Raw genomic sequence first — 26422 nt, forward strand, 5'->3', positions numbered from 1 at the left:
AGACTGTGTGCACACATAAGGCTGGCCTGTGTTCCGTGGAATGCAGCCTCTAGGGGATGGTTGCCCCAAGTACCAGAATGGACCAGCAGTACCAGCACATTCTGAAAGCCTGTTAGAAATGTGAAATCAGGGCCAGCAACACAGCTCAGGGGATAAAGGTGCTTGCTGACAAGTCCAGCAACTTGAATTCAATCCCTGGGACCAACACAGTGGAAGGAGAGAACTGGTCCTCTGTCTTCTGACCTCTACAAGCACAGTATGGCATGCGTGTGACCACACACATGTAAATCAATGAAAAACAAGAATTTCCATTCCATTGTTTTAGTCAATGCAGAACTTGGGGCTGACCACATGGATCAGTCAGAGTCTTCACTTTAACAAGAATTAACTAGCAGAGCTACAAATAACTCAGCTTAAGAGAGAGACAAAACCATTTTAATTAAAGAAAACCCCTGGCCATGACAATTGGGTGTCATCACTCTTCTGAAGCTACCCCAGACATGATCCACGTGTCCCCCACGGTCCCCTAGGAATTGCTTCAACTCTCTTTTTTTATTTCTACAGAAATAAAAAGCAGTGACTAGTCCCCCCATCTCCACTCACGCTTCCAGACACGGCCACGGTGCCTGAGCTCTGAGTATGCACGAGCTACAGAAACAGATTCCTCAAGAGCTGCTATTCAAGCCACGAGCAGCATGTGCCAACGTTCCTCCCACAATCCCGCTTCAGTCCCCATGAAGCTGCACATCTGGCTGTCACACACTCTTTTGTGGGGCCATCTCAAAGGCTATCCTGATGCTGCCTCTCCCCGGGGCCAGTCCCACAGTGGCCTCCCTGTCCTCCCAGCATGTGATGTCATGAGCATGAATGTCCTGCCAAACATTTAAGATGCTACAGCTCACTGTGTACATTGTATAGAGAAACACTGATGGGCAGATCAGTTCTAATTAAAACAAGGGAAGAGGCAGGCCAGGACAGAGCCGGACCTTGTTCTATTGTTGCACCGAGCCACCGATGCAGCACAAGTGTGTAACATGCATTCTCCCAGCTCACAGACCTCTCCTTTTGTCCCAGTCTTGTCGCCAGCATCTCCAATCCAGCAGTTCCCTGGAAACATTCTCTGTTTTGATTTGGTTCGTATTGAGTTCTTGGAAAGCATGAACAAAACCTGTCCATTTTCAATGCAAAGGTTCCTCCATGATCTATCCAGAACATGGGAGTTGGGGGTGAGGGACCGGCTTGGGGAGGACTGATAGTCTCTCAAAATCATCTGGTCTCCAGTGACTATCAAAGAAGGGACAAAGGGTGCAATTTCTGCACTCCGGAAAAGCACGAGAGACCTATTTTCAATTCATTGTCACTCAAAGTGTGTTAATGGAGGCCACCCCAGCAGAGCGGGTGCAGTATACACAAGCATCTACACTTGCTCCCACACAGATCTGCTGAGTGAGGGGAGAGGAAGGTGAGTGCCTGACGCCCTAGAGTCACAGTGAAGGCTTTAGCATCAAATCCCTTCCAGTTCGGTAGAGTGGTTACCTGACCTCCACAAGCCACAAAAACCCTCCATTCATTTTCTCATCCAAAAATCAGGGAGCATACAGAGGATGAAACTCCCCTTCTGACAGGACCAGCTCTCCAGAGCACAGACTCCCTGCAGTTTAGGGAGACACTATATAGTGACAGTATATTGTGTGGGGTGTGCTTGGGGGACAGGGGGAGAGGATCACTGTCTCCATGTCAATGAAGATTTATTACAACTGCTCAGAAGAAGTGTATTGGCCCTGGGGCTAATGGCACTCTAACAAACGCAGATAAAATTACATTGAATTCCTCTTAGGGTTACAGAGACAGACCCTGATATTTTATAGCTGGACTAGTCAACCCAATGGCCTCTAGCCGGCAGCACTCACCCTTTGCAATATGGCTGACCCAAACTGAGATGTGCTGGAAGTAAAACACACACACACACACACACACACACACACACACACACACACACACACACCAGAGCCCAAAACCCTCACTCCAAGAGAACACTGGAAAAACCAGCAGCTGTATGCACACTGAAATGAGGATTATTTGAACGGACTACATTCAATAAAGTATATGAAACCTGTTTCACTTATTAATATTAGTTGGTTTTTTTATCGTGGCTATCAGAAGTTTTCAAGGTTCAGACACGGTTTACAGCTTCCTGTTGGATGGTGGCATCCTCAGAGAGCATCTAGCCTCCTCCCTCAAACTGACAACGAGCCCTAACCTAACAATTCAGGCCTGACCTGTAAGAGGGGCCCTCAGTTAGGCACCATCACCAAGGACAGACTTGAGGTTCCTCTCATGCCACAGAGGTAACACACCTCCTCCTGAGAGTAGGCACGCAGCAGCCTCAGGAGAGGAAAAACACAAGTCCCCAAGAAAAGTACTCCTTGGCTACTGCTGATTGGTTAAGAACAGGAGGCCTTCAAGCTTCACTTGCCCACTGTCCCCATGGATTGTTTGTCCTTCAGTTTATAGCTTTACAGGGATAGTGAAGCAAAGAGGGTTCTCTGACATGACTTAGAGTCCGACTGAGTCATAACAAATCAGACAGTTTCGATAGCGTGAAGGTGGGCTTTCTGCATAAGTAACTTAGAAATTGTTTCTACCATGGCATTTTGGCTCGGGCATGTCTAGAGAGAGCTTGCCAAGCTTAGGAATACACTATACTAGATAATGAAATTAGTACTTTTAACCTGTGTGTGTGGGGGGGGGTTGGAGGGAACATGTGTGCAATGGTACACTTGTACAAGTAAGAGAGCAACCCTGGATGTCCCTCCTCTCTTCCAGTTTTGCTTTTTTGAGAATAGACATCTCTTGTTACCTCTGCTAGCTGGTCCACCAGCTTCTGGTAATTGTCCTATTTCTACCTCCAGTCTCCTGCTTTGTGTACATGGCTGCCTCCAGCTTTTGCATGGGTTCTGGAGCTTGAAATCTAGATCTCCAGGCTTGCACTGCAAGCACTGTATCCATTGAAACATCCCCCAAGCCAGAATAACTGGGTGGGAGAAAGGGGCAAAATAGTAACCTGGTTTCTTACCACAAAGCTGATAACCTGACAGAGTGTCTGAAACAGAAAATAAAACCTTCATATGTCTTTGTCCAAATTGTCTTGTGTGCATTTGGACAAAATACACACAAAGTATTATGGCTAAGACCCAGTAAAATGAATGTGTTCGAATCTCCCTTCTGGCTTAGCTGATCTTTTCATCAAGTGTTTAGAGAAGGAGCTGGGATGCACTGTGCTTGTAACTTGGCTCTCATGGCTGTGCATTTACCTGTGACACAGGGGCAATAATCATAGGGTAATAAATCATATTTAAGAAATGTAGAGAGCAACTAGGCTACACTTTATGATGATACACTATCACCATGATAGAGTGAATAAAATATAACTTTAGACAGTCAGAGCAATCCAAAGTCATGTGTCACCCCCCCTCACCTCCCCCACCCCAACCCCGAGCGCTCTCGTGTGTGTGTGTGTGTGTGTGTGTGTGTGTGTGTGTGTGTGTGTGTGTGTGTGTCTGGCGGGGGCAGGGGGCAGGGGGCAGGGGGTGAGCCAGAAGTTAAAGTCGGACATCTTTGCCAACTATTCTTATAATTTTTGTTGTTTTGTTTCATTTTGGTTTTGAGACAGCGTCTCTCTGTGGATCCCTGGCTGTCCTAAAACTCACTTTACAGACCAAACAGGACTCACAGAGATCCCTCTGACTCTGTCTTTCAAGTTATGGGATTAAACATGTGAATCTCAGTGTTGGGTTCATTATCTTTTTTTTTTAATCAAGGTCTATCGCTGAACCTGGAGTTTTCCACCTGTCTCGACTCCCCAAGGAACCTTCAGACTACACTACACACACACACACACTCACACACACACACTCACACACACATACACACTCACACACACTCACACATACACACACTCACACACACACATACACACACTCACACACACACTCACACACACACTCACACACACACACACACACAGTGAGAGAGAGAACACAAACACACTGGGATCACCAGCTTCTGAGCTGGTGAGACTTGAACTCAGATCCGAATGCGTAAGCAAGTAAACACTTTATCCATTGAGCGAGCTCCTCAACTCCAAATGCTTTGTTCTTTGCTCAGTGATCAGAAATTAATTTGTTGAGTTTGTTTTGTGTGTGTTTTTTTTAAATCAGACAACACTCTGAATTCGACAGAAGACTAAAGAGCAACTTTGGAGACAGTTTGTTATTTTATTGCACAGATTTTACCTGAAACAAATGCACCGAGCCGAGCTTGCAGTGCCCAGAATCTTAGACACTGACAGACCATCGGTGTTTACACCCATGAAGCCAAATTCAACAGTACAACTTATGCTAAACAGCACTGCTTCAAGATCGCTAACAGAATGGAGACAGAGATAGAAGGGGAGAAAGGGTTTTTAAATGTGTTAATTCAAAGCATACGCAACCGTAGAATTAAAAACTACAGCATACAAACCTGGAAACTGGGGGTGGTCAGTTAAAGTTATAATCTCCGTACTATTACTTATTGCATATTAACGTCTGCTTGGTTCATTTCCTTCATATTGGTGAATTGAGAATTTCAGGAAACCCGTGGTTATAAAAACGATCGATCTTGAAAAAGTATATACAGAAAAATGTAAAATCACAAACTAAAAAAAAAAAAGAGAGAGAGAGACCCAACCCCTCAACTTATAAAAGAGAAGCTTCTTTCCCACGGAGGGAATGCCCCGAGTTCCCCTCCCACCCGTGTTCCAAGTCTATCCGTTTCTATCTCTTATATGTAAGTGACCTTGAAACTAAGCCGAAAGAGAGAAGAGCGCTGTCTCTACGAGGCTTCCATTGTCGCTGGTAACCCTTTGAAAAGCATCTTTTATTTCTCTCCCAACCCACACCCAAGTCAGCAATGTTCCCAAGACATTTGGATTTAAGAGAGAAACACAATATTTTTTTAATCAACAACAATGGAACGCCCGAGGAAAGGAGCGAACAGCCTGCAACTCCAGGAGAAAACTATGTGGGCATTATCTGAGCTGGAGATTTCTTTTAAGGCAACCAAGAGGTGGTGGGTGGGTGGGTGGGTGGATGGGTGGGGTGTTATGACTGCAAAATGCCAGGCAGGATACTTTCTAGAACTTTGGCTTTAGTGCCTGGCAGGGAAGTGGGCTTCTCCCCACTGTGGCAAGCAAACCCAGGGCCCAGGCCCAGCATTTACAGCACCTCGGTGGGCAGTGGAGCAGCCCTCTTAGACATGGGCACTCTTGGCGTGCGTTGGTGAGCTGGAGCCAGAAGAGTAATAGAAACGGTTTTCTCCAAACGACTGTGCATCCCCGGAGCAGCAGACGATGACACAGCCACCCACCAGGCACATCACAGCACCGATCCAGCCCGCATACAGCGAGTAGCCAAAGCTCACGATGGTGATCTCGCGGTGGGCGCATACAGGAAACCAGATGGTGGCGACAATGGCGCAGAGAGCTGGGGAGACAGGGAGAGGGGGTAACTGGACACACTTATTACACAGCAAGTGGCCTGGACAGGCAGGTTTACTCAAGACACGCCCCTTCCAATCAGCTACACCAAAACAGAGCGCCGCTCCTTGGGCAACGGCGGCTCTAAGAATGTGCTGACTTACAGGCTGTGTCCAGTGGCTGGTCCTTGTTTTGTCCACAGATAGCAATGACAAACACCCTTGTAAAGACTTAATATAATCGTTTATGCCCAAGCCCATGTATTTGCTTTCACTTATTCATACTGTTACTTTTTGTTCCGGTTCCGTTTTTGTGTGTGTTTTGTTTCTGTTGTTTTCGGTTTTTCAGGTCAGGGCCTCCTATATTGACCCTCATTCCTTGAGTTCTGGGACTTCAGGCGTGAGCTAGTATACCCAGTTTATGAAGTACTAGGGATGGAACCCCATGGCTTCCTAGGGGTACTCTAGTAACTGAAACTTACCCCAGCTCTCTACAGTTACAATTCTATTATTCTACTTACCTAATCATATTAGACTTTATGCATATAAGATTTATGCATCTGTTCCCTACCCCACACTCTGAGTTCTGTGAAAGCAGGGCCATGGCTTACTTATGTCAGCTCAGCACCATTCCTGACTGAATGACTGAATGATTGTTCAGGCTCTTCAAAATTGGAAAACAAGATGGTTTCCATCTCAGCTTTCTATCCCGTTTTCTCGGGTGACTCAATCCATGTTACAAAGGCCTGGACCGGCTACAGGTCAGAGGACACCTTCAGGAGTCTACCTCATGAATTCCAAGGATTGAATTCAAATCATCTGTCTTAGAAGCAAGTGTTTTTACCCCTTCAGCCTTTTTTGCTAGTCCAGATTTTTTTTCAAGGAAATGTAAGCATTTAAACTGTCTCTACTCAATAGGATAGCAACAAGCTACAAGGCCATTCCACATATGCCGTGGGCCTAGCAAGACTGGAAATCTGATCTGTTTTTATTTTAATTATTTCCATTCAAATGGCCACATGTGTGTACTGACTATTTCACAGGATGACACAGCTCAAAGCAACCCCATCGTTCCCTTTAGTATCCTCTGATTTCTCTCGAGCACAGCAGTAAAAACTTTAATTTGAGATGGTCGGTTAGAATAGCTAGACCGGAAGCTAGTCAGAATCACAGGATCCCCAGCCGGTATCACAGACAAATTCAAGACAGAACACTGCCCTGCCAGCCCAGCAATTGCTACCCAAGGTACCCTTGTCACTTCCAATGCATCAAGCTATCCTGGTTTCTACCGAGCTTTCTAACTTCTCTGCCCAAGAAGAAGAAATATAATCTTCCTTTAACATCAACTATAAACTAAGGGTCAAAAGACTTGAAAGGTCTCATCCATTTGCTGTGTAGCCTTCAATAATTCCTATTAACAATGGACTAAGTGTCCCACCTCCCCACCCCTGTGAGCAACGTGTAGATACAGAACCATACGAGGTCATTCCAGCCTTAAAGTGTACAAAGGACAGGGGCAAGAGATTGGGATTGGAAGGGTCTGAATTGACCAAATTGATTTTCTTTTTTGTTTATTTTGTTTTGAAACAAAGCCTTGAGTCCCAGGTTGGCCTGAAACTTGTCTCGTAAAGAGAAAAACTTTTCCTCTATAAGGGACAGTTTGCAGAAATTCTCTCCTAGAATGTTTCAGCCCAAGAAAATTGCTATGAATTTCCCATGGCAAGAAGCAATACAGCAGAGACTCCTAGCCCCCAAAAGCAGACATTCACTCTGCTGTGGGCAAACCCAGCAATCAGCCAGAGCTTTTCAATGCCCAGGTACACCGAGAGGAGCAGGCAAAGAAGAGAGACAGTGGTGGAGGGAGAAGAGGTTCCGTTCTCTAACAACTGATTTCTGCCAACACAACCAGTCCATCCCACTAAAAGCTAACTGGTTCCAAAATGCTTCATGGTTCAAATTAAGTGTTACTCTTTGGGGCTACTCTGTATTCACACACAGATACACATGCACACTCATGCCTTTGAGCGCACACCCAACAAGCACTTAAAACATTCCTCACCTTTGTGAAAACTAAGAACAGTCAGGTTGGGTTTAGATTTTATACAGCAAGACCAGAAATGGTCTCCAATCCACTTGGCTCTCCTAAGCATAGACAAAAAAACCAGCTAGGAAGAGTCAGGCTCCGTGTTCCAAGAGTTTCAAGGGCTCGGCTGATTCTGCCTGTGTTAGCAATGTTGTTGGATTTATTGTATGTAAAGTATTAGGAAAGGGGGAAATGCCTATACAATTATATGATGACTGCATAGGATTGGATGCTTAAGTGGGTGGGTAAATAAAAGACGGATAGGTGGATGGACGGACGGACGGATGGACAGACGTATGGACAGACAGATGAATTAGAGGTAGTCTCATTCTTGGTTCTACTTTCCCCTGCTTACACCCCAATCATAAATTTTAATGGAACTTTAACACACTGAGAGTCTCATACTCACAGTTTACCAAATTAAAATCTTCCCTGTCTCATAATCCATGCAAAACAAGGAGAATGAGCATCAGGAGCCCTCTCCCTCCGGGCCGATGAATGAACTCGGGATGGAATTCCTGTGGCAATCAAAGATGAACCACATCAAAACTGCTAAAGAAAGGACAGGCCACCACAAAACATGAAAGGGAACTGGAGGCCAATGCACGGTGACCTCTGACTGAACTCAAACGGAAAAATGTTTAGACACAAACAAAAGAGGATATACTCCATTTCAGCAGTAGGGTTTTTGGGGGGGGGGCGTTGCTAATTGACTGTGAGGTTAGAAAATTCAGGTCAAATCACCACATCACTGAAAAATATGGACCAGTGACCACTGATTAAAAACTGCAATCGCTGTTGGCTTCCTCAAGAACTTCTTGTAAATTTGTTTCTATTTGTGTACCTACCTACCCTCCTCCCAACCCCCACCCCCAAAAGGCAGTTGGAAATGATCTTGATATCTGGGGGGTGGTTTTTATAAAAAGTTTTTTATAAAAAGTAACAGTTACCCATAAGGTAAAGAAAGAAAGATAAGCAACAGGATATTCTGCCTTCTTTACTGTATGTCAGAATTTATTTTTAAATTAAGTCTCTAAAACAAGACATTGATTTTTTAGCACTGGGATTTCTAACTCCTTCAGTAGAGGCCATCCCTACCTGCACAGGAAGGAGCAGGACTCTGCAGTCTATGCAGTCTGTTTAGGGGATGAGAGAGGGAACTAAAGGAGGGGAAGGAGGAAAGACACACACACACACACACACACACAGAGGCACACACACACACACACACAGAGGCACATGCACACAAAACCCTTTCCTTCCTCCTTAAAGACTTAAAAAGTTTGCCAGTATTGTGGACAATTTTCAAATAATGCTAAGGATAGTCCTTTGCCAAAAGTTCGTGATCCATCGTAACTAAACAAATTCTTTGGAAAGGGTTTGCAAAAGCAAAGCTGCAGTGTCTCTTTCCGTCTTTTTAGAGGTTAAATAATGCACAGCAATATGCAGAAATTAAATGAGATTCACGCAACCTCTTAACTATGGACACTTATTAGGTCAACTAAAAAACTTAGCAAGAGAAAAATAATGTGGGCTGAGGGGTTTCATGATCAGTGGGTAAGAGCACATACTGCACAAGCATGAGGACCTCAGTTCAAATCCCCAACACCCACATAAGAATCTGAGCAGAGCCGTTGTGCGGGTAACCCTAGAACCGTAGGGAGCAGAAGATCAATGGAGCCTACTGACTGCCAACCTAGCCCCAGGTTGAGTACAACCTGTCTCAGGGGAATAAGGCAAAAAGTGGCAGAGCAAGACAACTGAGGTCTTCCTCCTCGTACTTTGTCGACATATAACACAACCCGCCCGCACGCACGCACGCAAGCACGCAAGCCTCACACAACGCATGCATGTACGCGCGCACAAAGAATAAAGACACGGTAAAGTTAAATAAAATGAATGCAGGTGTGTCTGACTTTTTTAGGTATCAAATGAGAGAAAAACGGAGAAAGACAAAGACAACAGCTGCAGGAAATCCTGAGACACTGGCTTCTCTTCTTTCATGATGTGTGCTTATGTTTTCAGGCTTTGCTGTATCCTGCACTAGGCACCAAAGGGACTTTTTAAAGCACCGATAAATTACTTGAGTTTTTCTGATTCTTTGATAAGCTGAGACATTCGCCAGCGACATCTAAGGCCTCGGCGGTGGGGTTTGGAAAAGTTGGAGGATGAGAAACACAGAAGCTGAGCTGAGGTGCACTGGGGTCATTAAGTTTGAGGGCTACGTTCGTACGTACTGCGTGTATCATATGTACGTGCGTCGTGCGTGCGTACCGGAATGGGGAGGGATAAAGGACCGAGTGACGTTTCTCAGTGAGTTGTAGGGTTATATTTATTTGCTGTTCTTTTCCCATTTGAAGCTAAAAAGCTGTCGTTTTTTTTTAAGCACTGGCGTAAGAAAGCAGCCATCGGGGACATGCCCCTCTCACGGCAGTAATCGTCAGGAAAACCTAGCATTTATAACCGCCATCAAGTCGATGGAATATTGGAGTGTGATATTTTCCTGGCCAGCATCCAACACTGACCTTTTTCCTGTTTTTACTCCGTGTATCATCAGCTACTTTTTCCTATAGCAGTCTAAAACAAGCCTCATGGTTATCTGCCGAATTTAGTTTTATTTATTGTGTGTATGCGTTGCTGGGGATTGAAGCTAGTTTCCAGTCACTCTGTGCCTGTATCCCGATACTGATTAATATGTTTTTAAAAAACAAATCCCAGAATTCAGAGCCAGGAAGAGTTCGCACAGCAGTTAGGGTCTCTGCTTATGGGCAGGGTCGCCGCCATACTGAAATACCGCGCTGAAGTGCCACACCCTCTTTCCGTAGGCAAGGATTCCCTCTCCTGCGGGATATCTGTGACTATTGACAAACAGTTCATCTCGCATTTGCCCCTGCCCTTAATTCTAGCACAATTCACCACTAACGCAAACGTTTGCACATGAAACAACCTTTTCCATCATAAATAAAGCCACCAGCCCAGATTTTTAAAGGAAAGAGGAAAAAATCAAAGCCGTTCCCTGGGGTAACCAAGTCCCATTTCTTCCCTGCACGCTCCCTGAGAGACATCCAGATGAAAGGCTTTCCTCTGGGAGGCAAGGGGAAAATGAACTGAATCAGAACAAGGACTCAGAGTCCCTTCGTGACGGGAGACGTGGACATCTTCGTGTGGACCCCCCATGTCCTGTTTTCTGTGCTGGGAATATTTCCACTAAGCCAGGATGCAGACAACATTGCCAGAAGTATACTATCCCGCCTCTCCGCTCCAGATCCATGCGTGGACGTGACCCTCTCAGAACTCAAGCATGATTGGGTTGGCCTTCTATTTCCTCTCTCGAACAACAACCAGAATCATGGAAACCATGGCTACTATGTGCCAGATGCTATGCTAAATATTTCCCCTACTTCATGCCACTGCTCTTACTAAGCTGGGAAGGAAGGTTGTTAGAGACAGTACCTGCCGCCTAACACACTTGAGAGCAGTGGGGCCCTGATTCAATACGGTTGATTTGACTCCAACTGACAAGATGGGATGCTGGGTTCCAGCTCCTTGTGCCCTGGAAATTGACAGAGTGGACCCCACTCCAACGTCCCCTATCTGGGGTATCTGGGGTACCTGCTGCTCCTTGAACAATGCAGAATGGAACTTCTATTCCCAGTCAGCAAGCAGGCTTCTTTTTAAGCCTTCAGAAAAATAGAGGTGTTCGGAACCAGGGAGAACTAATTCATGTTCTGTTTCCACATCAGAACATGCCCATTCCCAGACCTCACAGCCCCTGGAATGCTTCATGCCTTTTGCTCAGCAGCCATACCTCAGCAGTGGCCTCTGGGACTGGGCGTGGGCCCAGCACCAACTTCTCCCCAGAGAGTAGAAAGTGGAAGAAACAAACCCAGAGCTGCACACAAAGGGAGCCTTCATACGCTGGCTTCTCCCACCCATCCCTGACGGAGGCAAACAATGGCTGGGGGTGAGAAGACACAAGCAAATCAGCAGGTGACACTCTTGAGACAGCTCCATGCAGTGAAACAACGTGAACCCCCAAGCAAGCAGCAACGCTGAGAAGTGAATCTGCCTGCAATGGAAGGGAGAGGCAGCCAGCACCATAAAGTAAAGCTAGAACAGGACTGCAAACCTGGTGAGGATGCCACTGTGCAGCCTCCTGCGGTCAGATTTCTTTTCTCCCCTAGACTGGATGAAGACAGACAAACGGACTGACATATGCACACCCTCTCTCCAGCCCCACCTTGTTTTCCTCAGCTACCTTGTTGTCTTCCTGCACCAAGCCACCTTAAAAACACAAAGCAAAACTTAAGCTGGCGAGATGGCTCTGGGTAAAGGTGGGTAAAGGTCTCAGTGTCAAGGCCAGCAGCCTGAGTTTGCTCTCCAAGTGAAAGGTTGTCCTTCGTGCATACACACACACATATATATGTAAAAAAAAAAAAACACACACACACACATACAAACAAAAAAACCCAGTAGCAAGACAAAGAAAGTCAACAGGTGTGGTTGTGCATGCCTTTAATCCCAGCACTTGGGAAGCAAAGGCCGGCGAATCTCTGAGTTCAAGGATAGCCTGGTCTACAGAGCAAGTTCCAGGACAGCCAGAGTTACATAGGGAACTTTGTTGAAGGAAGGGAAGAAGAAAGGAAGGAATGAAGGGAGGGAGGGAGGGAGGGAAAGACGAAGGGAGGGAGAAGAGAGAGAAAGAAAGAAGGAAAGAAAGGAAAGAAACGTCTATTAACCTGGGAGGTTTCAAGCCACACACTGCTTCCCCACAACCCCAAAAATAAACAAGGCAAAGCAAGCAGCATTCTTGCATCTATGCACCCACTTCAGCGGTCTCTCTCCTCCCCGCACGCTTGTCTGCAGTTACTTCAACATGCTGTCTTGCTTCTGGACCGCTCATACGAAAGGTCAGAGGAAATTTCTTTAAAAACAGACAAGCTCTTCTGGATCCCAGGCTGCCCTTCTTGGCTGAGAAGATGAACTTCCAGCCCTCCTGCCTTCCCTTGGCAAGGGCTGGGATTGCACATGCGCTTTGTACAGGCCAGCATTTATGTTCGCAGTGCAGGAGACCAGACCCCCAACTGTGAGTAAAGTCAAGCTCCAGTGTGTAAGCATGACCAGCAAACCGAATGAGCACACACTTCCCCAGCCTACACTGTTCTGCCCTACAGGCCATGGCCTTCATGTCAACTCTCTGATCCTGGGATTCCTGTGCTCTGGGAAACCCCTCCTGTGTGACTTAGGTGCTTTCCTCCCTGTTTACTGCCTAGAAGCCTTTTTAAGGTGACCACAGACCATATCTTGGAGAGTCTATACACACCAAAGTAGGCATTCCTTTTCCCCATCGGGGACCCCATTGCCTACCACAATGCTTGCAATACTTGATCTTACTGAACAAAATGTTGATCCATCACCATTTCTGGTCTACCACCCTCCATAGCTTTCCTTTGTGTTCCTCTTTTCCTGTCCACTCATTATACATTAATGAGGCTCTCATTTTGTATTGCAATGAGAATCATCTCCTGGGAGCCTCCTATCTTTCCTAATCTGATCCCCAGAAAACTCCAGTTCAATTGATTTGCTATGAAGTCCAAATACAAGTCGTTCAAATCCAACTCTACTGTGAAGCCTGCTCAGAGAGTCGCTCCTTCAGACTCTCCTGGGTTGTCGGTTTCTTATTAAACTATCGGCTCCTCTCACAGATGTAGTTAGAGTCCTGTCTAAACTTCCTCTGGAATATAATCTAAACGGATATAAATGTGGGTTTCTGTCACCAGTGGGTTCTCTTGAGTCCTTTTCACATTTCTGTTGAGGTAGCAACTGCAAGATCTGAGATTCTTCACATGCTCTGGAGTTGGGGTGCCAAAGAGAAAGCTTACCCAGCAGAATAAGGAGCACCCCAGCCAGCTGGGCTCGCCTGTACTTGGCCACTCCAGGCTCGTGGCCCATTCGGATACAGGGGAGAACTGTTAACAGCAGCAAGATGGCCGGCAGGCCCAGAACTGAGGCAGCAATCATGAGGGCTCTACAAGCCTGCACGTAACCTAGGAACAAGAGAGCAGAGAGGGTGGATTAGACTGGGGGAAGGGGAAAGGTGGGAGGGTGTCTGCCTACTCCTGAATCCCACCTCTCTGAAACGACACCCTCCTCTTCCTCTTCCTCCTCCTCCTCCTCTTCCTTCCTTCTCCTTGTCCCCTCTAAGACTTCAAATTTGATAAATATTATCCAAGATCACCCCACACCTTCAACTCAGGGAAAGTGCTAGAAAAACAGAACCCGGATGAAGGTGCAGACACCTGGCCACGGAGGAGCAGCCAAGCATTCGCTTGCATTGCTACAACACCTTGTTAAAGATTCACCTGGAAATGCAAATGTTCCACAAGGTCACATGTGATGACTCCAATCTACTGAAGCATGGTCTGCCTGTGCAAGGTTAGCAGGTCAAGTGCCCACTGTACCTCCCTTTCCTCATCTGCAGAGTGATGATAATAATATAACCCCACGCGCCTGCCTAACAGAGTTCTACTGACTCGAGCTCACAATTCAAAGGGTCTGTAGCAAGATTTCTGTGCAAAGTTAGGGCTGATGTTACTGCTCTGTGATATGTGATAGGTTGTTCGTTCAGGACAGGAACTCACCAGAGTCCAGGCAATTCTACGTCTCATGATCCTCCTGTCACGGCCTCTCCAGTGTTGGGATTATAGGCACCAGGCGCCATACTCAGCCTAGAGTGGGATCACTGTCTTCAGTGTACTACATGATTTTATCCTTTGTTCACACTGGGTGTGACTGTGTGAGCCCTGAACTACACTGTAAGCTCAGACTGAGACTTCACCTCTCTCCCTCCTCCCCAGAGGCTGCTGTCCTCATGACTCCCATCCCCTCAACTGGTCAAGTTTCATTTCCCACTTCATTAATTTGGTGCTTGGACAAGATTCTCCACAGGTCTGGCAATGCTTAAAAGGTATCTCCAACACTGGGGATTCCTGTAGAGTAGACGCCCACCTTGGCCTTCATGCCCCCACAACAGACGGCATAACTATCAAATGAAGGAAAAGTGAGTTGGAAGAGAAATGTAGAACAAAGGTATCCACTCCATACTGTGGGAAGTGCTAGGCGAGACCATCTGAAGATGCAGATTATAATATGCACAGCTTCCTGTGAAATAAAGGTGCACAGATGCCACAGGAACGTCACAGGTTTAAAGTTACTCTTTTACTTTTACATCATTTATTGTTTTTCATTGAAACATTCCCCCTGCTTAAAAAAATTAGTGTTGTGTTTATGAATGACCGATGTCCATTTGTTTCGTGTGCTCAGGTGGAGTTAGAGCTAGTGGCCTGAGAGGGGGCTGAGTTAATGGTGATGCCAAGAAATGACCCTTGCTCTTTCCCATGTACCAGGGCCCCCAATGCCACACCCAGCCAACCTCCCTTGTGTGCCAACACTACCCCTTAACGTGTGCCATATGGGCTCTCTTCCAACCACTGTCCATCTCCTCTCAAGAATGAGATATCAGAGACTTGTAGACCCCAGGAGTCTGAAGCCCAGCCCTCCTTTGCAGCTGGGAGGAGAGCCAGGACCCACACAAAGGTGGCAGTCAACACAAACAGATGCTCTGAAATGTATGGCACAAGGCTGTCCATGTGCTACAGCGCAAAGGCCACTTCTAGAAATCAGAAGATGGAGACAGAGGGCCGCCCCTCCCCCACAAGATGGGTAGGGTTGGGAACGCAGAACAATAAGTCTTCTCCACAAAAATATACTCCCTGCCTCCAGTGTGGCCTGTGTGTTCTGAAAACAAACCATTTGGCATTGACTGCTCAGGAAACGTAATTTCAGGGGAAGGAAACAGAAGTGATTTTACACATCACTTAGAAATCTCTACAGCCATGCCCAGCTATTAGAAAACAACATTTGCCCTTTCTAGAGCACTTCAAAGCTGGACTTCATTCCCTGACTCATTGGCTCCCATAAGCAATCCTGAAAGATAACCGGTTGTCTTGGTTTAAATTCTTTAAAGAAAAACTACAAAGGTTTGTTGAGGTTAGCACCTTGTCTTGGATAACCCAGATTGTGAGTGCTGGATCTAACCCAGTTCTACCAAAGCCAGGGTTAAAAGAAGTCCACACCAGGGTCCCCTCATGCCTGTTCTTCTGAATGTCCAAGTGGACTGAAGGGTAGCAAATGGCAGGTCTGACATGCACCATGTGGTATAGGAAAAGGTGTGGACCAGGAGAGAATGCAAAGAGAATTTAAAATGCAATGGGGATGGGGATATTGCTCAGTAGAGAGCTCGCCTAACATAGACAAAGCCCAATTCCTCATCCTGGGATAAAGATAAGTCAGCGGCCAGTGAGCGGAAGGAGGGAGGTGAATTCCTAATGTCCTGTCCTGAAAAGGGAGGGCACCTAAGGCTCTAAAAGGGGGTTCAGAGTCTCTGGAAACCATGATGCTCTCCCTGGAGAAGGCACAAATTTAGCTGTTCTCAAGACCTTAGGGCTGACCTTAGGGCTGGCTAAACCCTTAAATATGTACCTCACCCAAAACCACCTCACCTAGGTGATGGTGAAGCCACAGGAGTTGACAGAATTCTAGCAGAAATCTACAAGTGGTGTCCACAACCACCCAAGTCATCCAACTGGCTACAAGTTTTTAAAAGAGTTTCCACAAACTTTCCCATGACACCCAAAGGAAGATGTTCCTTCCCAAACTCCCTCACCCGGGGTTTCAGAGACTGGCAGAGATTGGCCAACATCTCCAAACCAGACCCCACCCCACACACACACACCTCCCACCCCATCCCCACCCCATCCGGTGACCTTGGGCATTGACTTGTGTCTCCCTGGTGGAGTTTCCCTCCCCCAGGGTACTGGTTCTTCCCAGTACCTAGCAGCCAGCTGGGCAGAACTGGAGAAGGGTATCACCCTGGAGTGGGTGGGGGGCAGTCACTGCAGCCTGCTATTGAGGAATCCAGGAGGCAAAAGATAGGCAGGGAGGGTGACCGGTCAGATAAGCAGGCCCTGAACTGTGAGAACCAGCTGGGATTCTCTTATCTAGGCAGTCCAGCATCTCCTCAAATGTGAACCTAACCTCACTGGATGCCTCCGGGGTACCACGCAGTCTAAGAAGCTCAGCCCACACCTATTTGAGGTCGCTTTGTTCCTTCCCCCTCAGTCCTATGGGCGGCTCTAACCAGAAGCCCACTGAAGACAGCAGGGAATCGGGACGGCAGTGTCGATTAGCTTGGGTACCTGGGATGACGAAATCATGGGAATTAACAGAGTGATTCCCACCATGTGTATACGACTTGACTCATCAAATTCTCAAAACAGTGGCCAAACTATCTTTATTACCCCATGTACAAAGAAACTGAAGCTGACAAGTGGTTCACTAGGACTAACTCTCCTATGAGGTAGGATTGGAGATGTCAAAAATGTACCCAGACTTCTCTGAGTCTCCAAACTTCCAAGAGCCCTGTCTAAAACTCCCCATCTCTGGCCCAACCTGCCTCTGGAAGCTGCTTGCAAGCTCGGGGTCCTTACCAGGGAGGATGAGGATGTCCACCAGGGGCTTGCAGTGGTAGAGACCAGTGGCCATGACGCAGTCGGCCCACAGCCCCTTGGAGCCCAGTTCGTCCATTTTGCGGCAGGTGGGGATGGTGTAGCTGCAGGTCACCACCCAGTCATTGGTGGACGTTGTGACGATGATGCCAATCCAACCCACGAAGCTAGTGACGAAGCCCACCACCTGCAGGCAAGTGGCTACCATGGTGGCCGCAGCGACGTCCACGCAGCTCGACCCACACGGACTGTGCCCCCTGCGCCGGCCTGGACAGAGCCTTCCCTAGGCTTGCTCTCTCCCGCCCTCGCAAGCCGCTGGCTCCGGGATACTCCGAGTGGAGAGGAGAGGCTGCGAGCGCTGCTGCGACGGCGTGCAGCGGGGACAGGTGCGCCTGGCGGGGACTGCAGCGCTGCTGGGCAGCGTGTCCCCGCCCCCTCTTTAAACTCCGTGGACCCGGCTGGCAAGCGCCAATCCGTGACAGCCCCGAGCCGAGCGGACCAATCGCGGGTCAGGCTCTGGTACAGGGTGTGGAAGAGAGCAGAGGATGAGGAGGAGCAGCAGACCTCCCCGCGGGCCGGTGACGCGTGGTCAGCGTTGGAAAGTAAACTAATCCCATCCCTAAGGAGACCTGCAGAGTGCAGGGGGTGCGTCCGGCTCCTGTTGGGCCCCTCTCTTATCTCTGTCTGTGTCTTCCTCCTCAACTTCTACCAACTTCCCTCCCTCTTCTTAGCTGTGGACACTTCCAAAGTTTCTTACGCCCCTAAGAAACTAAGAGGGTACACATTCTTCACTCCGATGCTACCACAAGAAAAGACCAGGAAGATGGCTTAGTGAGTGAGAACACTTGATGCACTTGCACGTGCGACAACTTCAATCGCCATCCCCAGCACCCAATAAGAAGCCCGCCATTGCCTAAAAGACTGTAACCCAGTGCTGTTGGACATACAGAAGGATCTCTGAGTTTACTGGCTGCCACTCTAACGCCAGGTTTAGTGTGATTCTATGGCTCAAGGAAATAAGGTGGAAGGCGATAGAGAAGGACCTGAGACATCCTCCTAGTGCACACGCGTGCACACACATACACACCACACACAAACACACATGCAAACACTCTACAAGAAACAATTAACACAATAAAGATGCTTTCCCGTGGTGCCAGCAGAGTTAGCTCTGGTCAAAACAATGGTATCAACAATTACTCACCGTTATTAATACTCACTGCTACGTACATGTGCTTTGATACTACGGCTTACTGAATTGTTCACACTTGGTAGTGGGAACAACTGTCAAAGCTACACAGAATAAACAGCCCCCAAAAGGATGAACACCTCAAGTTTACACAGCTAGGAAGGAGAATTCCTGGGCCCATCTCATTCCTGTCCCTGACCATTCCTGGGAATCCGTCCTGGTTATCACTTTCTGAATGTCCCTAAAGCACTTGGTGTTCCGCTTATGATACATTAAAAAGCCAGGCACTCTGCCCAGATCGCTGTAAATAAGTTAGCTTCTGTTCTCCACCAACCGCTAGCCCAGATTGAGTGGGAGCAGAAGCTATCGGCAAAGGCTACTTGGCACCCCCATTCTCTACTTGAAGATAGGCTCATTCTGTGCCCTTGGGCTGAGGGAGTAGCTAGCAAAACTAGCTACGAAGCTTACATTCTTGGAACTCTGTTAGAATTAATGTTCTACACGTGACGGCTCAGTCAGTCAGAGTTGAGCAATGGCCGCCCACCCATGGGTCTCTTGAATGCATGTGTGGCATATGCCACACACACACACACACACACACACAAACACACACACAAACACACACACACAAACACACACACAAACACACACACACAAACACACACACAAACACACACACACACACACACTTTTGCAAAGTCAGAATTCAGAACTTTGGCACAGAGTAGTAAAATGGCTTACTAAACTCCCAAAGTTTCTGTCTTGGAAGGTGACACCCAGGGAACACGTTCCTCCTAGATCTGTTCCTTCACCCATGTGACTCTCAGGATCTCCACTTGGAAGTGAGAAGAGTGAATTTCCCACCGTGCGTACTGTGAAGGTGAAGGTAGCACAAATCACATGAGAATGTAAGGTGCATGTAAGAGACAGGACACTAAATACTTAAATTATTGTTATCATTTTCTATGACAGACACACACAAACCGGCACCCGAGGGAGGCCAGCAGAGATATAATCTAACTGAATAAATTAGCCATGAGCTAATTTATTTAATTTAATTTAAAAGGTTCTCCATAGGCCACGGGCGCTGCAGACAGTCTCATGGCCAGGCTCTCTGGGCTTTCTTGTTTTGCTCCATTTTATTTGACATAGGGATTCTCCCACATTCCTTGCTGACACTGCATCCCAAGTGTCCCCAGTGATCACGATCTGACCTCCCACATAATACAACACAGTAAATGAGCATTCCAAGCCCCACACAATCTCAGGCCCTGCTCCAGTGTGACAGTGAGTCCAACCACACCCGGACAGTGTCACCAGTGGGTTCCCAGTCTACCCCATTCCGTTCCTTTTCTCACCGAAACTCTGCCATGTCACCTCTCCATGTCCCCACAATATAACACAGAGCTAGAAAGTTCTAGAGGATACCTCAGTTTCCATCTCCTTCCTTAAACTCAATATTATATTTGGTATGAAAATGTTTATTCTTACTGAAAGGTATTTGAAAAGAAAGGTTTAGGGGCCACTGAGTGTACTGAAACACAGATGTGTGTGAAGAAGGAAACAGCTGTGATAAATGTTATTCTACCGTTTATACTTGAAATTGGTCAACCAAGCTAGCAACCCTTCAGTTAGTGCTGCGTGACTGACTCAATACTAGAGCTTTGCTGACATTTAATAGAGCGTGCCGAGAGCATTAGGCGGATCCGTGTGCTCTTAGCGCCCCCTAGTGACTTTATCATTGTATAGGTGGTTTTTGCTGGCCTGGAAGTTCAACAAGTAAGCTAGCCTGGTAGCTCCAGAGACTGTCTGTCTTTGCATCAGACCTCTTGGAGCTGAACTTACGAGTGATTATGCACTGATATGGGTGCTGTAAACACTGAGCCACCAGGCCATTTGGTTGGCCTTTTTTGCCCCGCCCCCTTTTTTTCAGCCTTTTCTTTTTTAAACATAGGTCTTGAGGAGCAAACACAGGTCCTCTTGCTTGTAAATATCTATTAACTGAGGCAGTTCCGAGGCCCATTGAGTACCTTTAATAGGATCTATTCTTTTGACATTTTTTCTTTTATTGGATATGTTTTTATTTACATTTCAAATGTTATCCCCTTTCCCGGTTTCCCCTCCAGAAACCTGCTATCTCCCCTGGCTACTGTGAGGGTGCTCCCACTCCCTCCTACCTCCCTGCCCTGACATTCCCCTCCACTAGGGCATCGAGCCTTGACAAGACCAAGGGCTTCTCCTCCCATCGGTGTTCGACGAGGCCATCCTCTGCTACATATGCAGCTGCAACCACAGGTCCATCTCTGTGTACTCTTGGGATAGTGGTTTACTCCCCGAGAGCTCTGGGGAGTCTGTTTGGATGATATTGTTTTTCTTCTTATGGGGTTGCAAACCCCTTCAGTTCCTTCAGTCTTTCACCTACTCCTCCACTAGGGGACACTATTCTCAGTCCAATGGTTAGCTGGAAGTATCCACCTCTGTATTTGTCGCACTCTGGCTGAGCGTTTCAGGAGACAGCTATATCAGGCTCCTGTCAGCAAGCACTTCTTAGCATCCCCAACAGTGACTGGGTTTGGTGGCTGTATATGGGATGGATCCCCCGGTGGGGCAGTCTCTGGATGGCCTTTCCTTTTGTCTCTGCTCCACACTTTGTCTCTATATTTCCTCCTGTAAGTATTTTTGTTCCCCCTTCTAAGAAGGACTGAAGCATCCACACTTTGGTCTTCCTTCTGCTTGAGCTTCATGTGGTCTGTGAATTGTATCTTGAGTATTCCAAGCTATGTGTTCTTTTGTGATTGGGTTGCCTCACTCAGGATATTTTCTACTTCCCTCCATTTGCCCATGAATTCCATGAAGTCATGGTGTTTGATAGCTGAGTAATATTCCATTGTGTAGATGTAACACATTTTCTGAATCCATTCCTTTGAAGGGCATCTGGGTTCTTTCCAGCTTCTGGCTATTATAAATAAGGCTGCGATGAACATAGTGGAGCACGTGTCTCTTTTATATGTTGGGGCATCTTTTGGGTATATGCCCAAGAGAGGTATAGCTGGATCCTCAGGCAGTTCAATGTCCAATTTTCTGAGGAACCTCCAGAGTGATTTCCAGAATGGCTTTACCAGTCTGCAATCCCACCAACAATGGAGGAGTGTTCCTCTTTCTCCGCATCCTCGCCAGCATCTGCTGTCACCTGAGTTTTTGATCTTAGCCATTCTGACTGGTGTGAGGTGAAATCTCAGGGTGTTCTGATTGGCATTTCCCTGTTGACTAAAGATGTTGGACATTTCTTTAGGTGTTTCTCAGCCATTCGGCATTCCTCAGCTGTGAATTCTTTGTTTAGCTCTGAACCCCATTTTTAATAGGGTTATTTGATTCTCTAGAGTCTAACTTCTTGTGTCATTTGTATATATTAGATATTAGCCCTCTATCAGATGTAGGATTGGTAAAGATCTTTTACCAATCTGTTGGTTGCCATTTTGTCCTATGACAGTGTCTTTTGCCCTATGGAAGCTTTGCGATTTTATGAGATCCCATTTGTTGATTCTTGATCTTAGAGCATAAGCCGTTGGTGTTTTGTTCAGGAAATTTTCTCCAGTGCCCATGTGTTCAAGGCTCTTACCCACTTTCTCTGGTTTGATGTGGAGGTTCTTGATCCACTTGGACTGGAACATTGTACAAGGCAATAAGAATGGATCGATTTGGATTCTTCTACATGCTGACTGACAGCTGAACCAGCACCATTTTTTGAAGATTCTGTCTTTTTTAAGTGACCATAGATGTGTGGGTTCATTTCTGGGTCTTCAATTCTATTCCACTGATACCTGGTACATTGGTATCTGTCTATGTACCAATACCATACAGTATCTTATCACTATCACTCTGCAATACAGCTGGAGGTTAGGGATGATAATTCCCCCAGAAGTTCTTTTGATGGTGAGGATAGTTTTCGCTATCCAATGTTTTTTTGTTATTCCAAATGAATTTGCAAATTTTTCTTTCTAACTCTGTGAAGAAATGAGTTGGAATTTTGATGGGGATTGCATTGAATCTGTAGATTGCTTTCGGCAAGAAGGCCATTTTTACTATATTAATTCTGCCAGTCCATGAGCATGGGAGATCTTTCCATCTTCTGAGATCTTCAATTTCTTTCTTCAGAGATGTCAAGTTCTTGTCATACAGACCTTTCACTTGCTTGGTTAGAGTCACACCAAGGTATTTCATATTATTTGTGGCTATTGTGAAGGATGATGTTTCCTTAATTTCTTTCTCATCCTGTTTATCCTTTGAGTAAAGGAAGGCTACTGATTTGTTTGAGTTAATTTTATATCCAGCCACTTTGCCCAAGTTGTTTATCATGTTTAGGAGTTCTCCGGTGAAATTTTTAGGGTCACTTAAGTATACTATCATATCATCTGCAAAGAGTGGTATTTTGACTTCTTCCTTTCCAATTTGTTGTCTAATTGCTTGGGCTAGGACTTCGAGTACTATATTGAATAGGTAGGGAGAGAATGGGCAGCCTTGTCTAGTCCCTGATTTTAGTAGGATTGCTTCAAGTTTCTCATTAAATTCATTAAATTTTATGTTGGCTATTAGCTTGCTGTATATTGCTTTTACTATGTTGAGGTATGGGCTTTGAATTCCTGATCTTTCCAGGACTTTTATCATGAAAGGGTGTTGAATTTTGTCAAATGCTTTCTCAGCATCTAATAAGATGATCATGTGGTTTTTTTTTCCTTTGAGTGTGTTTATATAGTGATTGCATGGATTTCCATATATTGAACCATCCCTGCATTCCTGGGATGAAGCCTACTTGATCATGATGGATGATAGTTTTGATAAGTTTTTTAATTCAGTTTGCGAGAATTTTATTCAGTATTTTAGCATCGATATTTATAAGGGAATGTGGTCTCTTTCTTTGTTAGGTCTCTGTGTGCTCTAGGTATAAGCGTAATTGTGGCTTCATAGAACAAAGTAGGTAGTATTCCTTCTGTTTCTCTTTTGTCGAATAGTTTGAAGACTATTGGTATTAGGTCTTCTGTGAAGGTCTGATAGAATTCTGCACTAAACCCATCTGGTCCCGGGCTATTTTTGGTTTGGAGACTTTTAATAACTGCTTCCATTTCTTTAGGGGTTATGGGACTGTTTAGATGGTTTATCTGATCCTGATTTAACTTTGGTATCTGGTATTCGTCTAGAAAATTGTCCATTTCATCCAGATTTTCCAGTTTTGTTGAGTATAGGCTTTTATAGTAGGGTCTGATGATTTTTTTAATTTCCTCAGATTCTGTAGTTATGTCTCCCTTTCATTTCTGATTTTGTTAATTTGGACACACTCTCTGTGACCTCTGTTTAGTCTGGCTAAGGGTTTATCTATCTTCAATTTTCTTAAAGAACCAGCTCCTGGTTTTGTTGATTCTTTGTATAGTTCTTTTTGTTTCTACTTGGTTGATTTCAGCCCTGAGTTTGATTATTTCCTGCCTTCTATTTTTTGGGGGTGTATTTGCTTCTTTTTGTTCTAGAGCTTTTAGGTGTGCTGTCAAGCTGCTAATGTATGTTCTCTCCAGTTTCTTTTTGGAGGTACTCAGAACTATGAGTTTTCCTCTTAGCACAGCTTTCATTGTGTCCCATAAGTTTGGGTATCTTATGCCTTCATTTTCATTAAATTCTAAAAAGTCCTTAATTTCTTTATTTATTTCTTCCTTGATCAAGTTATCATTGAGTAGAGCATTGTTCAACTTCCATATGTATGTGGCCTTTCTGTCATTTTTGTTGTTATTGAAGACCAGTCTTAGTCCATAGTGATCTGATAGGATGCATGGGATTATTTCAACCTTCTTATATCTGATGAGGCCTGTCTCGTGACTGACTATATGGTCAATTTTGGAGAAGGTATCATGAGGTGCTGAGAAGAAGGTATATTCTCTGGTTTTAGGATAAGATGTTCTATAGATATCTGTTAAATCCATTTGGCTCATAACTTCTGTTAGTTTCACTGTGCCTCTGTTTAGTTTCTGTTTCCATGATCTGTCCATTGATGTGAGTGGGGTGTTAAAGTCTCCCTCTATTATTATATGAGGTGTAATGTGTGCTTTGAGTTTTAGTAAAGTTTCTTTTATGAATGTGAGTGTCCTTGCATTTACAGCATAGATATTCAGAATTGAGAGTTCATCTTGATGGATTTTTCCTTTGATAAGTATGAAGTGTCCATCCTTATCTTTTTTGATAACTTTTGGTTGAAAGTCTATTTTATTTGCTATTTGAATTGTTATTCTGGCTTGTTTCTTGGGACCATTTGCTTGGAAAATTTTTTCCCAGCCTTTTAATCTGAAGAAGTGCCTGTCTTTGTCAATGAGGTGTGTTTCCTGTATGCAGCAAAATGCTGGGTCCTGGTTAAGTGTCTAGTCTGTTAGTCTATGTCTGTTTATTGGGGAATTGAGTCCATTTGTGTTGAGAGATATTAGGGACCAATGATAGTTGTATCCTATTATTTTTGTTGTTTGAGGTAGAATTATATTTGTGTAGCTATTTTCTTTTGGGTTAGTTGAAATGAGATTACTTTCTTGCTTTTTCTAGGGTGTAGTTTCCCTCCTTGTGTTGGAGTTTCCCATCTATTATCCTTTGTAGGACTAGATTTGGGGAAAGATAGTGTGTAAATGTGGTTTTGTCATGGAATATTTTGGTTTTTCCATTTATGGCAATTGAGAACGTTGCTGGATATAGTAGCTTGGGCTGGCGTTTGTGTTCTCTTAGAGTCTGTATAACATCTGTCCAGGGTCTTCTAGCTTTCCTAGTTTCTGTTGAGAAGTCTGGTGTAGTTCTGATAGGTCTGCCTTTGTATGTTGCTTAACCTTTTTCCCCTTACTGCTTTTAATGTTCTTTCTTTGTTTTATGCATTTGGTGGTTTGACTATTATTATGTGACGGGAGGAGTTTCTTTTCTGGTCCAAACTATTTGGAGTTCCGTAGACTTCTTGTATGTTTATGGGCATCACTTTCTTTGGGTTAGGGAAGTTTTCTTATATAATTTTGTTGAAGATATTTACTGGTCCTTTAAGTTGGGAATCTTCACCCTCTTCTATACCTATTACCCTTAGGTTTGATCTTCTCATGACTCTGTGCCACAGCTCTTTGTACCCAACACCCACTGAGAGAGAGCTGGTCTCCCTGGAGTGCTGACACACAGGCTTACAGGGGGAGTCAATCTGTTGTCAGAGACAGCAAGACCAGCTAACCCCAGAGATAACTGCATGGCAAGAGGCAAGGGCAAAAACCTAAGCAACAGAAACCAAGGCCACTTGGCATCATCAGAACCCAGCTCTCCCACCACAGCAAGTCCTGGATACCCCCAACACACTGGAAAAGCAAGATTCTGATTTAAAATCACATCTCATAATGATGATAGAGGACTTAAAGAAGGACATAAATAACTCCCTTAAAGAAATACAGGACTACACAAGTAAACAGGTAGAAGCCCTTAAAGAACAAACACAAAATTCCCTTTAAGAATTACAGGAAAACGCAACCAAAAGGGGGAAGGAATTGAACAAAACCATCCAGGATCTAAAAATGGAAATAGAAACAATAAACAAATCACAAAGGGAGACAACCCTGGAGATAGAAAACCTAGGAAAAAGATCAGGAGTCATAGAAGCAAGCATCACTAACAGAATATGAGAGATAGAAGAGGGAATTTCAGGTGCAGAAGATACCATAGAAATCATTGACACAATTGTCAAAGAAAATGCAAAACGCAAAAAGTTCCTAACCCAAAACATCCAGGAAATAGGATCTATTTTTAAACAACAAATTTCCCTGTGGATTTAAAATATTTGATGGTGTGAACACTTCACATACACATACTTTTAGAATTAAGAAGATAAAGATTCATGATATAACCAAGTGTCTCAAAAAAAAAAAGACTTAAAATAACACTGGGCTGTTAATAACACTTGGGAGGCAGAGGCAGGCAGACATGAATTCAATGCCAGCCTGGTCTATAGAGTGAGTTCCAGGACAGCCAGGACTACACAGAGAAACCCTGTCTCAACTCTCCAAAAAAGGACTTAAA

The 26422-nt window shown here is 45.3% G+C and overlaps 1 protein-coding gene across 1 annotated transcript; it reads right to left on the reverse strand.

Moving 5' to 3' along the window:
- Positions 1-4263: 4263 nt before the first annotated feature.
- Positions 4264-17569, reverse strand: Cldn11 (claudin 11). Its single transcript, NM_053457.3, has 3 exons — positions 17149-17569; positions 13483-13647; positions 4264-5525 (listed from the first exon to the last, which is right to left on the reverse strand). Exons 1-3 carry the CDS (start codon positions 17372-17374, stop codon positions 5293-5295), a joined length of 624 nt encoding a protein of 207 aa, NP_445909.2. The 5' UTR covers positions 17375-17569; the 3' UTR covers positions 4264-5292.
- Between the last annotated feature and the right edge of the window lie 8853 nt (positions 17570-26422).

This window comes from Rattus norvegicus, chromosome 2 (assembly GCF_036323735.1).
Source record: "Rattus norvegicus strain BN/NHsdMcwi chromosome 2, GRCr8, whole genome shotgun sequence".
In the NCBI taxonomy this organism is placed as follows: Eukaryota; Metazoa; Chordata; class Mammalia; order Rodentia; family Muridae; genus Rattus; species Rattus norvegicus.

What these genes read in the sequence shown, in the direction of transcription:
- Cldn11 (NM_053457.3), bottom strand. Translation starts at nt 17,374, where the DNA reads ATGGTAGCCACTTGCCTGCAGGTGGTGGGCTTCGTCACTAGCTTCGTG. An exon ending in GGACATCCTCATCCTCCCTG is followed by an intron (nt 13,648 to 17,148) that starts GTAAGGACCCCG and finishes TCTTGTTCCTAG; the next exon opens with GTTACGTGCAGGCTTGTAGA. An exon ending in GGTGCTCCTTATTCTGCTGG is followed by an intron (nt 5,526 to 13,482) that starts GTAAGCTTTCTC and finishes CTGTCTCCCCAG; the next exon opens with CTCTCTGCGCCATTGTCGCC.